We start from the raw sequence: 15218 nt of genomic DNA on the forward strand, positions 1-15218 counted from the left end.
GAGACACTGCTGATTTTAGCACTAGGAGCCCTTTATTGAATGAAAGGAGTAGCACCTCCTTTCTAGCTAAGTGTGTCCAAAAAAAAAAAAAAAAACCCTATATGATACCCACTTAATCCAATGTTTTGAACAAGGGCAGAAAGAAATTTGGTTTTTAAACTCTCACCTCACATATACCAAACATAATCATATAAAAATGCATTTTATTTATTATAGACATCACAGAAAAATAACAAATGGTGACGCTTTCAAAATTTGTTTAGAATGCAAATCTGGATCCTACTGCTTTTGTGTAAATATTTGATTATGGGGGTGTTTTCACAATCGAGACAGAGCTGTGAACATAACAAAGGACATGGCACCAATACTATTTAACCCTTTACAAGTGCCAGAAACTTGTATTTTTGTTGAACAGCTTTGTTATTGCAGTATGTGGCAATAAATTCATGGAATGCACTCATTTATGGAAAATAAACCTCATCAAGTGCACTTAGTCTGATAAATGTAACTGATGGCTTTGCTGTAGGTGGAGCACAAAGCAGAGTTTCTGGAACCGACGAGGGGCTGCAATTTTGGGCACCATGCTACAGAACCAAAGTCTGATTCGTACCCTTTCGCAAACGCTCTCGTCTTCCTTTTGTCTGCMGAGCCAGTTTTCTGCAATTCCAGATCTTTCACTGGCAAGACGTGTGCGCTGCACAAGGCGCGCACAAGGCACCACAGCCGCGTTGCTATGGGGACCACGACAAGTCTGCTCGGCGCTCGCAGTAATCGCAAGGGACAAGCGTTCCCGACGGGCGCTGAGCTCTGCCCGCCGMACCCCGGGCACCCCTCCGGCTCCCGCGGGCAGCCTCCAGCCGCTCGCTCGGCGCTCTTTCGGGCTCTGCGGCCGCCGCGCCGCCCCGTCCGCGCTGCCGGCCGGGCGGGCAGTCGGGGGAGCGTGCGGGGAGCCCCGGCCGGCCCCGGMGGAGCAGCGGGCACGTGTGGAGGGCGGCCCCGGGCCGCAGGTGCCGCGGGCGGGGCGGGCGCTGCGGAGCCGAGGCCGGGGGCGCGGCGGGGCGGGGAGCGGCCGGAAGTGACGGGCCCGGGCTGATTCACCTGCTGGGCGGTGCGCGGGGCGGGAGGGGCCCGCCGGCCGCCCGTGGACGGAGGAGCCGCCGCCGCTGGGTGCCCGCCGCGCCATGGAGCCGCCGCCGCTGCTGCTCGGGGTGTCCCTCGTGCTGCTCTGCTCCGCAGGTGGGCGCAGGTGGAAGGGACGGGACGGGACCGACGGGAGGGAAAGGGATGGGAAAGGACGGGGACAGGGAGGGAGGGAGGGAGGGGGCTGCTCTGTGGGACTGGGAGAAAGCTCGGCCGGCGTGAGGGGGCTGCTGCCCGCCCGGTGTCCGCTCCGGGGGCTGCGGTGCGCCGCACCTCCGCCCGTGCATGTGTGCGGTCCCCGCCGTGTGTGTGTGTGGGCGTGGGGGGCTCTCCGCGCTGTTTGTGTGGGCGTGGGGGGTCTCGGCCGTGTGCGGGTCTCCATCTCTCGTGTATTTGCCCGTCCCCGCCAGCCCCCTGCCCTGCTCGCCCTCAGCCCGGGGCGCGGTGCCCTGGCGGGCGCTGGCGGCGGAGCCGCGCCGCGGAGCCAACCTGGGCTTTGTTCGCCCTCAGCGTGGCTGCCGAGCTTTATCTGTCGCCTCCCCCTCCCCTTCCCCCGCCGCCCTCCCGGGCAGCCCCCGGCGCGGCCGGGGCCGCTCTGCCGCCGTGCCCGCCCGCTGTCTCCCGGCCGGAGCGGCTCCCGCGGCGGAGTCAGTGCAACGCGGGAAAAACGACATGGAAAGAGCAAAGAAAAAAAATATTTAATTTCAAACCCCAGCCTTGCGTGTGTAACACCTCCAGCATCCAGGCTGGCTCTGCTTTTGAGGGGGTGGAAGGGGCCGCGTGGCTCCCGGAGAGCCCTCGGGAACGCGGTTGTCCAGTCCCGATGGCCACCATTGAGCCCTGCGGAGGCAACGTGAGAGGATTTGAGGGTGGGAGGAAAGGAGTTGAATTGGATGGACCTAAACGCTTTTGGKTTTTGTGATGAAAGAAAACAAAGGAGTAGATATACTCAAACAAGAAAAGCAACCAACCATACCCAAAACCCACACATACCAAATCAAACGTGCCTAGGCTGCTAAAAAGTAGGCAGATGTTTTTCACCTCAAATACGAGATGTTGTTATGTTCCTGTAATGCACTTGACTGCCATGTCAGTTTTCTAAACATATCTCTAAAAGAACCCCTGAAGTTGACCCAAACTTATGTGAAACTGCAAAAGGTGACAAAACACCTATRGAGGTTCAGGTTCACAGTAAAATGTCTGTCAGCGGTGTCAGGAGGTCAGTTTTTATTTCCTATTGAAATGTTAATGTCTGTGTTGATGTCACTGCTGTTTTGGGAAATTAGTCATGGGATCAAAATTTTGTGTCTGTAACGGAATGGTGAACTCTGATCTCCTGAATGAAAGGGAATAGGTAGTTCTGCATTACTTGTGTTTCCCGAAGCAGAGTTAGAAACAAGATAGATGCTGTGTGAAGAACTATGWGTTACTAGTATTTAGTTGACAAGGTTAGTCATCAAGATTTATATTGAAACACTTCATGTAACAAAAACTGGAAAAAACCTTGTTGTGAGTAGAATAAACTGTACTTCATTTCAACTGGATCACTGCTAGGTTATCAAAGGCCATGATTCTAAAAAATAAGGAATAATTAGTATATGAGGAAATGTCAAGCCAGTACAGAATTTTGCACTTTAGTTCTGCTGAAGGAAACAGGTGTCTTCAGTCCTCAGTGTGACATTGGATTGTTTTGTARATAAATATTCCTAATCAAAACACACATACCTCTTTTGTACACTTATTTGGGTGCCGATATCCTAAAATACATATATTTCACAGTTCACTGAAGGAAATCATTGAATAATCTGTGTATCATAAGCATTGATATGTCCTCTGAGCTGGTTTGTGTTTTTTCCCATCAGACTGAGTTAATCTTTCTGGGTCTGTGCTGCTGATAGACATTACTTCCTTCACTGAAGGAATGGATGTCAGTAAGTTGCTCTTCTCCATATGGACCAAACTTAGAGGAAGTTTTTTATGCTGTTGAGTGAAAGCTGTTGTCAGTGAAGGATTGCCTAGGTGCTGAAGTTACTTGAGTTTGTAGTGGTTATGGTTTAACCCTAMCAAGAAACTGAGGACCACCCATATGGGCACTTGTTCCCCTTGTGTTGAGGTGAGGGGAGAATTGGAAGGGTAAAAGTGAGAAAACTTGTGGGTGGAGATGACAGTTTAATGGGGAAAGCAAAATCCACACATGCAAGCAAAGCAAAACAAGGAATTCATTCACCACTTCCCATGGGCAGATACTCAGCCATCCCCAGGAAAGCTGGGCTCTGTCACACATAAGGGTGGCTTGGGAAGACAAACACTGTAACTGAACATCCTCACTTCCTTCTTCACCCAGCTGTCTACAGCGATCGTGACATCATGTGGTGTGGCACTGTATCCCTGGTTATACAGTGTTGGGGAAACAATCTCATTCCATTTGGCGCAAATTCAAATTTGTGTAGGGTTTTAGATGACTAAAAATAACTATTGGTGCTGAACTTGTGATCCCAATTGAACAAATAAGATAATAATTTACAGCTTTTAAACTTCTGAAAATKTGTAATATCAGAACACAGATTTTCAGTAAYTGAAACATTAACATAGCCAGATTARCATCTATTTTTTAAATAAATAWAAAAAAWTATATTAGGTGCATAGTGATCTATTTAAYCTTTGGAAGAGATGTTTTACAAAGCAGTMATGCTGTGCGTATAAATGCCCCAGTTGAGGATAAGAGTTTGAGTAAAGTTTTAAGGTGAATAATTGGGCAGGAATTTCTTTAGTCTGTAGTGATATCTCTTGTTGTTGCTTGTAGTGGGTATTATGTACGTTTTGGTTTTTTGTTTGCAATTGTAATAGTAGGTAGTTTTGTACTCTGTTAAAATTCTGCAATTAATTCTATTCTTTATTAATAGAATTGTAAGTTTTTAAATAAAATCAAAGTTCTGGTAAACTTTAGGGAAAGTCTGTGGTTATTGCCCTGTTATTAAACTTGCAAACGTAATTCCAATTCTGCATGCAGGAGTAGAACCTAATGCAGGCAAGGGTAAGTTAGCATTTGGTGGCTAATACACTTTGTCAAATAAGTCTGATAAGGAATTTAAGCCTGTTCATGTTTTTATGCATGCAATAGGATCTTGCAGAAGCTTAAATTAGAAGTTTGACTACCACRGGAGTTTAATGATGGCTCCTATCCCAGTCTTTTAATTGCTAAACCTGGTGCACTTCATCTGTTGGGCAGTAATTGTAACAAGATGCAGGGCTCCAGTTCTTCTGTAGTGTCCTTTACACGAAAAGTTACCTGAAGTTTGGGGCTCAGTTCCTGGATCTTAGGGTTTTAAGATGTAGGGAAATCTTTAACCAGAGATTACTTAATCAACTGTTTGTCAACTGCTGTGACATTGACGATGACATTTGAATTAGTGATTTTCCCTTGGCTAATCTGTGTTTCTCAGAAGGTATTTTATGTGTTCAGAATCCCCTGTTCTGCAGGGATTATTATAGCTCATCACTTTGGTCTCCTCTGACTGCCCCCGTGTTGTATCAAACTTCAGCTGCCTCTCTGTCTGCWCTTCCAGCTCTTGCCTCTTCCACAGCCAAGCCCACTTAATAGACAGATGAAACTACCCCTCCTGAATGTCTGGTTGAGCTTCTCTCTTTGCTGCTTTACAAAAAAATATGTGCTCATATTTTTATATGAGCACAGGTATACTTTGCTACTGATTCCATTCACACTTCAAGAAATTAACCTTGAATATCTTCCAATCTGCCTCCCTATTGGAGCATGTTAAAACTCTTTTGCCACAGTGCCTACAGAGGTTTGTACAGACTAGGAAGTTTGGTTTTGGGGACATTGTTTCAACATACTTCCACACTAATTTAATCAATTGTTGCTTGCATCCTTTTGTAAGCTGGTAATGACAGGGATTCTTTTTGCTCTTGTCGCAGCTTCTCATTGATTTAATGAAACTTTTAGCGTCTGTGTGAAATATTATAAGAGAAATTTCCACAGCTGTATGGTTCACCAGCCTGGAAGAATATGTGTGTCCCCATCCTTCTGTTACATCAATTTAGTTACACTTTATTTTCTTTCAGTTTCTTTTTTTTTCCCCTTCACTTTTAGTTATTCCTCTTTTTAGTCCTTTGCACTTTTCAGGGGTTAGCTCAAAAAAAAAGCCACTTCAGCCAGTTGCTGTGGTAGTAAGTGGCAGGGAAGTCATAGGTCTGTRTAAGCCTGTTTCAGTAGCAGCTGTAGTATAAGCAGGCTCTGCATCCTTGTGGGTCCTTTCATTTACTGAAATTGGAAATGGGTCTCATTTGTGGAAAACTATAATTTTTTAACTGGCTAGATCACATGATTTGAAATAAGAAATCGTTTTGCCACCAACTTGTCCTAGACGAGGAATGAGTGACAGGAAGGATGGCAGAAGAGCATTAGGAGGAAAACCTGTTCTGTTTGATCATTTTTTTCCCATTGGGGGATATATCCGTAAAACCTTGGCMTGGAGGGAGCTTAGTTGAGGAGTAACACTACATCAGGTAACGTCTAGATGTCAGCTCAAAGATTATTTTTGCATTCCATTTGAAGTTGTACCTAGAATGCAGCTGGCTTCATGGTGAGCCAGTTCAAGGAATTTAAAAGTTAGAAAAAAATGAATTTTTGTCAGGTCAGCTTTCTACCTCTTCCTTTTCCTCATTCGACTCAATGAGATYCAGCCTGAGTTATAAAAAAAGTGTGTCAGCTGGAATCTCAAACACACATGGGTGGAGTATATTATTGCTATTGTTTATTTATTAATTTATTTAAATGTCTGCTACTTAGTGGATCATGTGTTCAAAACATGTSATAAAGTGGCAAGATTTGGAGCATTATTGGTTTTTCACTGGAGCCATTCAGTGGTGCTGTGATGTCCTTTGGCTGCTGTMAAGAAGCATCTGAGGTACTTGATGGTTGCAAGTTTTACAGTTCCACTTGCTGCTACATTTTTTTAATAGATGTTTTTTCATGCCCTGCAGCTAAAGCCTATATGCTTAATATGCTGAGAAATGATTAATCAACAAGAACTATTTGGTGTATTGGAGGGAAGGWTGAGGATGTGATACATTCTCAACTGTTTAAACTTGTGCAAAATTAGTTTGCATAAGGAATTGAAATTTCCTGTATTCATTTATCCTGTGTCTACAGTTCTTCATTTTAGATGTTTTTACAGTCTAAGCTACAAGGAATATTTCATCTTCATTGTTTTAAGGCATGTAAAACTAACCTGTATGTGTAAATATATGTGTATCTATTTTGAAGTCTCCCTAAGTTTTTAAATGAGTAGTTARTTTTGTGGCTAATTAAAGTGAATATTCTAATTCTTGGAGCTTATTCATTTGTTTGTTACACGGTGGGAATGGGGCAGGGAGGGAAACAAGAGTGGGCAGACAAGACCTTTTTCTGTCATTGTGATGCTTCACCTTGATATTTAAAAAAAAMCCCAAAGCTAGCAACATGAGCCCAAAATCAACTCTGCTACTGAATCAAGTAGTTGTCAATCTTAATACAAACCTTGCATGTAGTGGGGAAAAAAAGCATTCGTTGCTTGTTCAGTAGCTCAGAAGAGCCAAAGCCCTTTTACTCAAGTGAAAATAATATGGCTGCTCAGTTAAGTGTTGGATTGTAGTGAACTCCCTGATGCATTGACTGACAGATGTGCCCAACGCATTCACTCTGCCACTGCGCTGCTTCATTCAGCTCCCTTTTAAATGCCATCAAATTGGCAGGAAAAAGATCGAATCATGTGGCTTGATTGCTTAGTGACTGTGTAAGYCTCCAATATCCGTCCCTAATGGGAAAGTGACTTGCAGAGCTAAAGGCAAAACAACCTGTGCAGTTGGTGTACACTGGGTAGAGGAGGGGCAGGATTTTGTGTGATAAATCRCATCAGGATTTGGGCTCTGATCTTTTTGTTTTTTGAGTTCACTGATAAAGTCTTTGCAATGATTAGTTTTCATTTAATTTTACWCTTATCAATACTGTTTCTAGATGGTTCCTGAAAGGCTCTGAAGTGCAGTCTGAAGGTACAGTTTCACATTACACCTGCTCCCATTACAGATGTGATGCGGTTACATGTGGTGTAGCATTGTGTATTTGCCGAGGTTTGCCCCTTCCAGAGGTTGTTGCTGCTTCCAGCSGTGGCACTGGATTCTTTCTCCCCTCCTTTGTGTCAGAGTAGCTGCTGCCAGAGTCCATCCAGCTGATACCAAAGAAAACTTGGAGCTCATCATGATCTTCTGTAGATACTGGGCTAAACTCTAGTCCTCTGCTTAAAACTAATCTTAATCCCAGTTTGTGTTACACTATCCCCTCCCCCTTTCAGTTGCCCTCCGAAAGCTTATCCCTCCCTTCAGTAAGGAGATCTGAATGCCCCTCTCTCCACTTGATAAGCGCGTCCCTCTCAGGAAGGTCATCAGCCAGCAGTTGCTAGGATACAGGCTGGTGGCTTTGGGTTTAGCAACCCAAAAGCTYCAAGAATGTGCTGAACAAGTAAGGAGCACAAGGACAGTGGTAAARGGAAAGGGATGTTGGAGAGAATCTGAAGGCAAAGCGGATGTTCAGGAAAAAACAAAGTTGTGGGGAAATAAAAAAATGCAAGATAAAGTTTTAGCCTGCGATTTTTAGGTTTTCATAGTTGCATAACTGTTTCAGCTGATATCAGTGAACTGTGGTTGGGAGTGAAATAAAGCTTGTGCTATGTGTTTGCAGAGTTGGGGTCATTGGTAGTTCTGTTTATATGAGCCTTAAAGTTGAGAATTTTTTATTAGATTGGGAGGATGTGTAACTTGTGGCTTAATTGTGCAGTGCCTTTTAAACTGGGGCAGGGGTATGCAACTCTACATGAATTGGAGATATTTATTAATTTAGTGCTGTCTGAAGACATCCAGACTGATAGAATATTTTTTGTGTCTTTGAAGTAGTGTGTGTAGTCAGTTTCCTGTCTATTTTTTTTTACTCCTATAATTTGACAGAGGATTTCTGAATTCAAGTAAATGTGCCTCAAAAAAGTGGTGCTTCTCCCCCACCCTGCTCAGATCAAGTTTGGAAATACAAGCCCATTGTTTTGAGACTCAGCAGCAGAGTTGACTGTCCAGGTGGTTGAACTTTCCCAGGCTTATTCTTATATGTACAGAAGTTTTTTGGTTTGTGTTTAATTTTGTTTGGGTTTTTTTTTGTTGTTGTTTTTTTTTGGTTTTTTTTGGGGGTTTTTTTTTGTCTCTTTCTGTTTCAGTAGCCTTTTCTTTGTAGTTTATGGCAAGACCTTATTTCACGCACGTAAGTCTTGTGTCTGTACCATCTGTGGAAAAAGTGTTCTGAAAACTTTACCAGAGCAGAGTTCTGGGAGTTTGGTCACTCAGCCTCTTTGAGCCATTGGTGTGAGGTAGCTGAGATGAAATGTGCAAGAAAGGGTTTTAAAATCTTGCCTCTACTAACATTAGGTGTATAAAACTTAAGCTCTTGTCTACAAAAATTGCTGTGTGGATTTATTTTCCTGAACTGTTTTCATATTTAGTCTGGGGCTAAATGATCTAGGAAGGAGAAGAAACTGTATGGAGCCAAACCTCTTCTGGGTGAGTGCTTTAAATTCCTGAGCTGTCTTTACTTTCTCTGGCTGCATAAATTGTATCTTCTCCGCACAGTAGGAGAGTTTTTCTAAGATCTGGGGCTACGATTTAGAGGGCACTGATCTGGGAGGTCTGAAATGCAGCTGTAGACACCTTTTGTCTTCATTTTACTGTCTTTGAGGATCAACCAGTATTCTGCCTAGTGGACTTTGGCTAGTCTAGAGATGCAAGTTTTTATTTTGTCTCTAATCTATTTGCATTGGACCTTTTTGAGGTTTAAATAGAAAAATATATGGTATGTTAACATCACTAGCCCTGGGAATGTTAGGTGTAAGTAGGCTTGTTGCTTTGCTGAGATTTTTTTTTGGGATGTTTTTACCATTTGCAGTGAACTGTGCTTATCTCTGAAATTTGTATCATTGCATTGTATGATAACACTTAGGGTGTGAAGCATGGAAAAAATGTGGTCTGTGGAGCATGTTAAACAGTAACTGTTTAACACTTGATATTAGCAGGACAGTACTTTCTTTGTTAGGAAAAGCTTTGTGATTTGCCCTTATCAGCACCTGATTATCCAAAAAACCTGAATTCTTTGTGGAGTTTTAATATTAGAACATTCTAAACCAAACCTCTTTGGATACATGGATTCAGATGCAGTAATGCTGTGTGACTTTCTCTTCCCTTCTTTCATTTACTGCTGCATTATTACCTAGCTTTTGTTGGTTCCTTACCAATTGCTTGCTTGTTCCTGTCCTTCATCTTTTCTTGTTTTTACCTCCATTGAGGTTACTGTGAAGCCTAAATGTTCTTTGGTACCTAGGTACCTGACTAAATAAGTAGATGTGTATTGAGCTAGTATGTATTTTGGGATCTGTGGTGAAACATTTTGGGTTTCATTCTCACATCAAAAATCTGTAAATCTATTGATTTTGCCTTCTAAAGGAAGACAACTAATTTTTTTAATCCTTCTATTAAACTCTTCCTTTTTATTGACATTGTTCCTTTAATGTTTATTAAATTCAAGGAGACTGTTTAGGAACTGTTCTTTGTGTTATAGAGTTTATCACCTGTGAAGAGTTAAATTCAGCAAAGCTTCATCGTGTTTTGGGCCCAAGCTTCTGAAAGCTGAATTGTACTGGGTCCATTTGCTCTTGGAAGTAAGATACAGAAACTGAGAACCCAAATCTGAAGCTGGGCCTTTTTACTTAAAGCTCTTTTTTTACCTTTTGTGGAGGGGTCTCACTGCTACATTTAGAATTTATTTTGCGGTTTGGTTTCTCACTTGTGATAAACTGTGGCAAAACAGCATAACTCTGCAACTTTGGGACCATCTCAGCTGTGCTGATATGACTCAGTTCCTGGATTCTGCAAAATCCACTGAAATGAATAATGTGAAATATTTGTTTGCCTTTATTCTTTTGTGAAGGCAGCTTTTAATCCATTTACGTGATCAGCAGGACCTTGCCTTGCAGATGTTCCCTTTGGCTGCTGAGGACGCTGATGTTAGGTGTCGTGAGGAAGCAGGAGGTGATTGTGGGATGGTGGCTGCTGTGGGGATTTCAGCCATGGAGACTTGTGTCTTGTGTTTGTGTTGGATTGTGCCATTCRACACTGGGAAGTCTCCTCAACCAGGCACTCCTCAGTGTGTACATTCCTCCCKGTGTAATCCCTGCTTGCTAGGGGTGTAAATTTGGCTTACTCAATTCTACAGGACCTTAGTTCAGAAATGCAGGTTTGAATAAGATGTAGAACTTCTGACTGTGTGAAGGTGCAAAAGGGGAGAAGTTGGTGGGCAACTTTGCTTTGTAAAATCATTACAGCTAGCTGAAAATAGTAGAAGATGAACTGTGGAGAAGAGGTGTATTCAGAAATGAAATGGGGATGGTGGGGAGGTAGTTTTTGTGACTGAAATCTGCCCAGTGGAAAGATTTTATCAAAGGTACATCTCTAATCTGCATTTAAAAGAAAAGTCTTAAGCTGGAGTGTCTCTTAAGTATATTTTATAGCTTGTAACTGTCAAAGCATTAATGTGCATTTCTGGTTATTATCATTACTTGCTACTTAAAGCCTCATTCTGTGAAAAAAAAATATATATTTAGAGCCTCTCCTTGTTTGCAGTCAGTTATTGACAAACAAGACTGGTTTTGGAGAGTCTGGTAGTAAAGTACTCCRAAGATGCAGTTGCAGGTGGACCACACTAAGTACAGCAGCATCTCTGAACTCATCTCTTGCCCTTTGTAAAAACTGTCCTGTTCCCCATCTAGAGAGGAACGATGTCTGCCGGGTTACATAACCYTTCTGTGGCATAGCCTGATCTGATTCCAGAAACATTCATGCTGAATTTAGATGCACACTTAGATTTGTGTAAGCCAACAATGCAGAGTTTTAATGTATCCTGATTAAATAAGAAAATACTRAATGTATAAGTAATTAATTTAATAATTTGCTTTCTGCTATTTGTTAGTATATATCACAACTTTACTTATGTCTGTGTTACAATGAAGAAAGCTTTGCTCCATTTAAATTTTTTGTCTGTTTTCTATTTTGAAGATTCTTTTATACTAGAAAATGGCTTCCATCATATTCCATAAAATATTTCATTTTGCCTAGATTATTCTTAATTATAACATTGTTTGTTAAGCTGTGTTCTGCTTGAGTGATATTTACGGTAGGTTCAGATATTTTGAAGAAAAAAACTTTTCTAAAGATCATCTACTGGTTTGCACCTCTTCAGAAATCATATGAAAAACTGGTTCAATCATACAGATGTAGTTTGCAATGCTATTTATGGTAGTTTCCTGGAAAAAGAGTGTTGTATTCAACATTAAGAAACTTAAATYCAAATGTTCAGAATCCAAATTGTGTATTGACCTTTTTTTCTAGTACAAATTTTTAGGAGGGATAATACTTACTGTTCTTCATCAAAGAAGCATGCTTGGCTCTTCTCAACCAGTCACAAATACTCATTCTGTTATTTGCCACAGCCAAATATAGCACGTTCTCCTTGCAAAATACTTTGAGAACAATATACAGGTGTTTGAATCAAGTGCACTTCAATGTTAACTTTCAGGGGATTTGAGAGTCTGTTGCTTGCTTCTGAGTCTACACTTTGCACTGATTTATTTGCTGCAGTAAGAAAGTAAATACTTTAATGTTAAGCRTGTTTGAATAAGTGGGATAAGTGACTTGAGTCATGGCATGTTGAAACCAAAAAAACTGTCAGAAAAGGGTCTGGAATTTTATCCATGAAACCATGCTAACCAAAACAAATACAAATCTTCCTTCAGCCTAGTAAAATATCTGCCTGTCATGTACTAGCAGATAGATGCCACAGTAGGTCCACTCATGTTTTGAGGAGCATACTAGGGGAATGAAATAAATAGAATCTCCCTGATTTGAGTGGAAACTGAAGGGTAAACCTTGGAAAAAAAAAAAAAAAAAGAGAAAATGTCATCTTGTCACTGTGTGTGTTGGCTTCATGTATATCTTTAATGTATTTGCAGAATTGTTTGTGTTGGACRCGACCTCAGTCAAGTCTTACCTTCTGCTCCAAACAGCATCAACATGGAGTACTTTGGTCTTCTCTGTATCAGCTATCACCTGTCCCTTTTTTCTTTCTGATTCTTTACTGCTCATGTAATAGTAGAAGGTTTTCATGTGGCATTGAAGTCCCACGCTACTTCCAGCTTTGGTTGTGTTTTGACTTCCCTGGCAGGGGTGCTGCATGTCTGGGCAATATTTGTGTATTCTTTCCTTGGTAGGCTGTTCTTGCTTCTTCCTCCTTAGGCCAAGCTGCTGATTGATCTGTTTATTTTGCTGGTTGTTGGGATGTACTCCTTGTGTGGTTAGCAATTGTCCTTAAATACCCCCCAGTTTTCTTGAGCTCTCTCGCTTTTCAGAATTGGATCCCACAGAATTCCAGCGACTCAGTGCATCTGTCTGTCCAAATGAAGTGCAGGGTCTGTTGTATTTGCCTTCCTCCTCTTTTAAACTTTACTATTTCATGGCCACTGCYGTCAAGGCTGCTGTTGATCCCAGCCCCAGCAAGGTCTTAGTTTTTTTTTTTCTATTTCTTGAAAGCAATTTCAAGTATCAAATGGAGATTGATTAATTTAGCAGTGTTTTTCCCTGAAATCTTTGAGAAAGCCCTTAGATTTTGTGTCTTGCTGTGTTGCCCTTCTAATACATGTTACAGTGGTGAAAATGTCCCACAATAACCAGTCTCTGTCACTTGTAGAGACATTCTGGAACTGCTGAAATAGTCTTCATCAGCTTTTTTACCCTGAACAGATGATTTGTACCAAACTTTGACTATGATGTTGTCCATACGGTGCTACCCTTTAATCCCACAAGCTCCTCACCARCCTGTTGTCCATCCTGTAGAGCAGCTTTTTGTGTTCCAGCTGGTCCTTCAGGTAGAGGGTAGGTCACCTGCTATTCCTGGCTTTCTTAAATAGCTTCTGTGCGTCCATGACAAAGCACTGGTCGTCCAGGCTATCCCACATGTCTCAATCTGTGTACAGCTGCTGTAGGTGTGTAAGAGACAGTACGGAAGTCCCTCATCTTTCTCACGATCATCGAGATGGACAGAGACTCAACACCCAAAAACCCCAAGGGGGGAAGGGGGACTTTGCTCAAAATAAGTCTGGGCCAGATTGAGGTGGGATGTCTGCCAAGTGCAGGTGCCCAGGCTGCTCAGAGAACAAGGTGTAATCCACGGTAGACTGCGTTGTTCTTGCTGTCAAGGCGGAGAGAACTGCACAGGATAATTTGTGCAGTACACCTGACAAAACAATGGGCCTTATTCCCCACCTCTTGGCTGGTTTTGCCCTCGTTTTTGCACCTCTTGGCCAACTGCCCCTCGCTTTCGAAAAGACTATAAAGAGACTTTCAGAAAAGACCCCTGAGTACTCCCCACAGATGAAGATGGACCTAACGGCTCTGGACCACGAGGATTTCATCTGTGCTGTTGGTAGCAATAATCCAATTCTCTCTCTCTCTCTCTTTTCCTCCCTCTCTCCCTCTTCTGTTGCATAAATCATGTTGTTGGCACTCCATAAAAGTGCTTTTGATTTTGAAAAATATTTGTCCCTGTTTCTTTTGCACTCTGAGATTCAGTTAAAGAACCATCACGACCTCTGCTTGTATTAGTGGATCATGACAAGGTGGTTTCCCTTTTAATATGCTTTATCCTCGTCAGGGTCTGAGAGACGTCTTCCCACCAACCTGGCCCAGGTACTTCTATGGCTCAATTTCTATTCCTTCCCCTGACTGCACAGTTCAATTACCATTCCCTGGTAKACAGTGCTTGTCATCAGGTCTGATGAAGTTGTTCACAACCCWCTTCCTTGAGTGGATCCCATCTCTAACTTGGTAGACCTTATTTCTCAAGGATACTTGTGGCTGTAAAATTAAACTGTTCCTTGCAGTGTCAATCCTGTAGTGTGTTCTTAACTTGAAGGATGTGTCTCTAAAAGCCTTTTCCTCCTCACAGGAAAAGAGCAAGGAGAGCAAATGTCACCTCAGGTCCCATATACTCCTTTGTCTCTGGACTTTTGGTCCAGATCTCCTTTGTTAATAGCAGGTAATAATTAAGTAGAAAAAGAAGAAAAAAGAAARAAAYCTCCAACAATATTGGTGATAACAAGAGCTGKAGGACCCTTGACAATCTCTGACACGTTGAATCTGGCCAAGCCTCCTTCACCAGCATGTCTGGCAGCAGATGTGTCTTCTCTGCAGAAGGGAATCTCCAGCTAGTATTATCCGCCCCTCCCTTGTGTTGCTAATGCTCAGTCCAAGCCCAGCTAGCTCTGACATGTACCTTAATTGAGGTGCTTGGAGCTTCTGCATGCTAATGTTGACCTAAAAAAGAAAAAAAAAAAAAAAAAAAAAAAAAAAAAAAAAAAAAAAAAAAAAAAAAAAAAAAAAAAAAAAAAAAAGTGGAAAAAAGCTTTGTGTTTGCAGCCTTGTAAGAAAAAACTGTGGAACTCTGGTACAATACGAAAGAGGTGTTGGGAGATGTGCAGTAAGAAAGGAATTGAGCTTTATGGAAAAGCTGTGGTAATTAGAAGGCTCAGACTAATGTTAGAGTAGCTTTCATAGCAGCTAGTGTGTGCTGGAAGCTTCACATGCAGAAATKATTGTTGAGTGTTATCCTAAGGATTGTGTGCTTAAACTTTCATTGATATGTTTCAATGCCGTCAGTGTGCATGAAAATATTACTTGGACTTCAAAAGTATTAAAAATTGAAACTTTAAAAATATTTTTGTGACARTCTTCTATTTTGGGCAAGACATTTCAGGCTGTTGGATTCTGCTTTTATTTGGCAATTGTTACTATGTTGATTTGTGTGTTTTGGATCACAAAAATGAGTGCTGTAGTAGAAACTAAAACATTTGCTTATTCTGGTTTTTAAAGCACTTTTGGCCAAGCTACCAGTTAGTGATAGGCAGGACTATTGGTGTCTAGTTTCCTAGGAGTGTGTC

General features: G+C 42.0%; 1 protein-coding gene across 3 annotated transcripts in view; it reads left to right on the plus strand.

Annotated features, from left to right (window-relative positions):
- The first annotated feature begins 1105 nt into the window (after nt 1-1105).
- Nucleotides 1106-15218, plus strand: part of CXADR (CXADR Ig-like cell adhesion molecule) — a 33489-nt gene continuing 19376 nt past the window's right edge. For all 3 annotated transcript variants that reach the window (XM_057368610.1, XM_057368611.1, XM_057368608.1), the window contains exon 1: nt 1106-1236. In XM_057368610.1, the coding sequence (XP_057224593.1) occupies nt 1182-1236 (55 nt within the window). In that variant the 5' untranslated portion in view covers nt 1106-1181. The remainder of the gene's footprint in view (nt 1237-15218) is intronic.

The sequence above is a fragment of the Malurus melanocephalus genome, unplaced genomic scaffold (genome assembly GCF_030028575.1).
Source record: "Malurus melanocephalus ecotype Western Australia unplaced genomic scaffold, MMel_1.1 scaffold_95, whole genome shotgun sequence".
Taxonomy (NCBI): Eukaryota; Metazoa; Chordata; class Aves; order Passeriformes; family Maluridae; genus Malurus; species Malurus melanocephalus.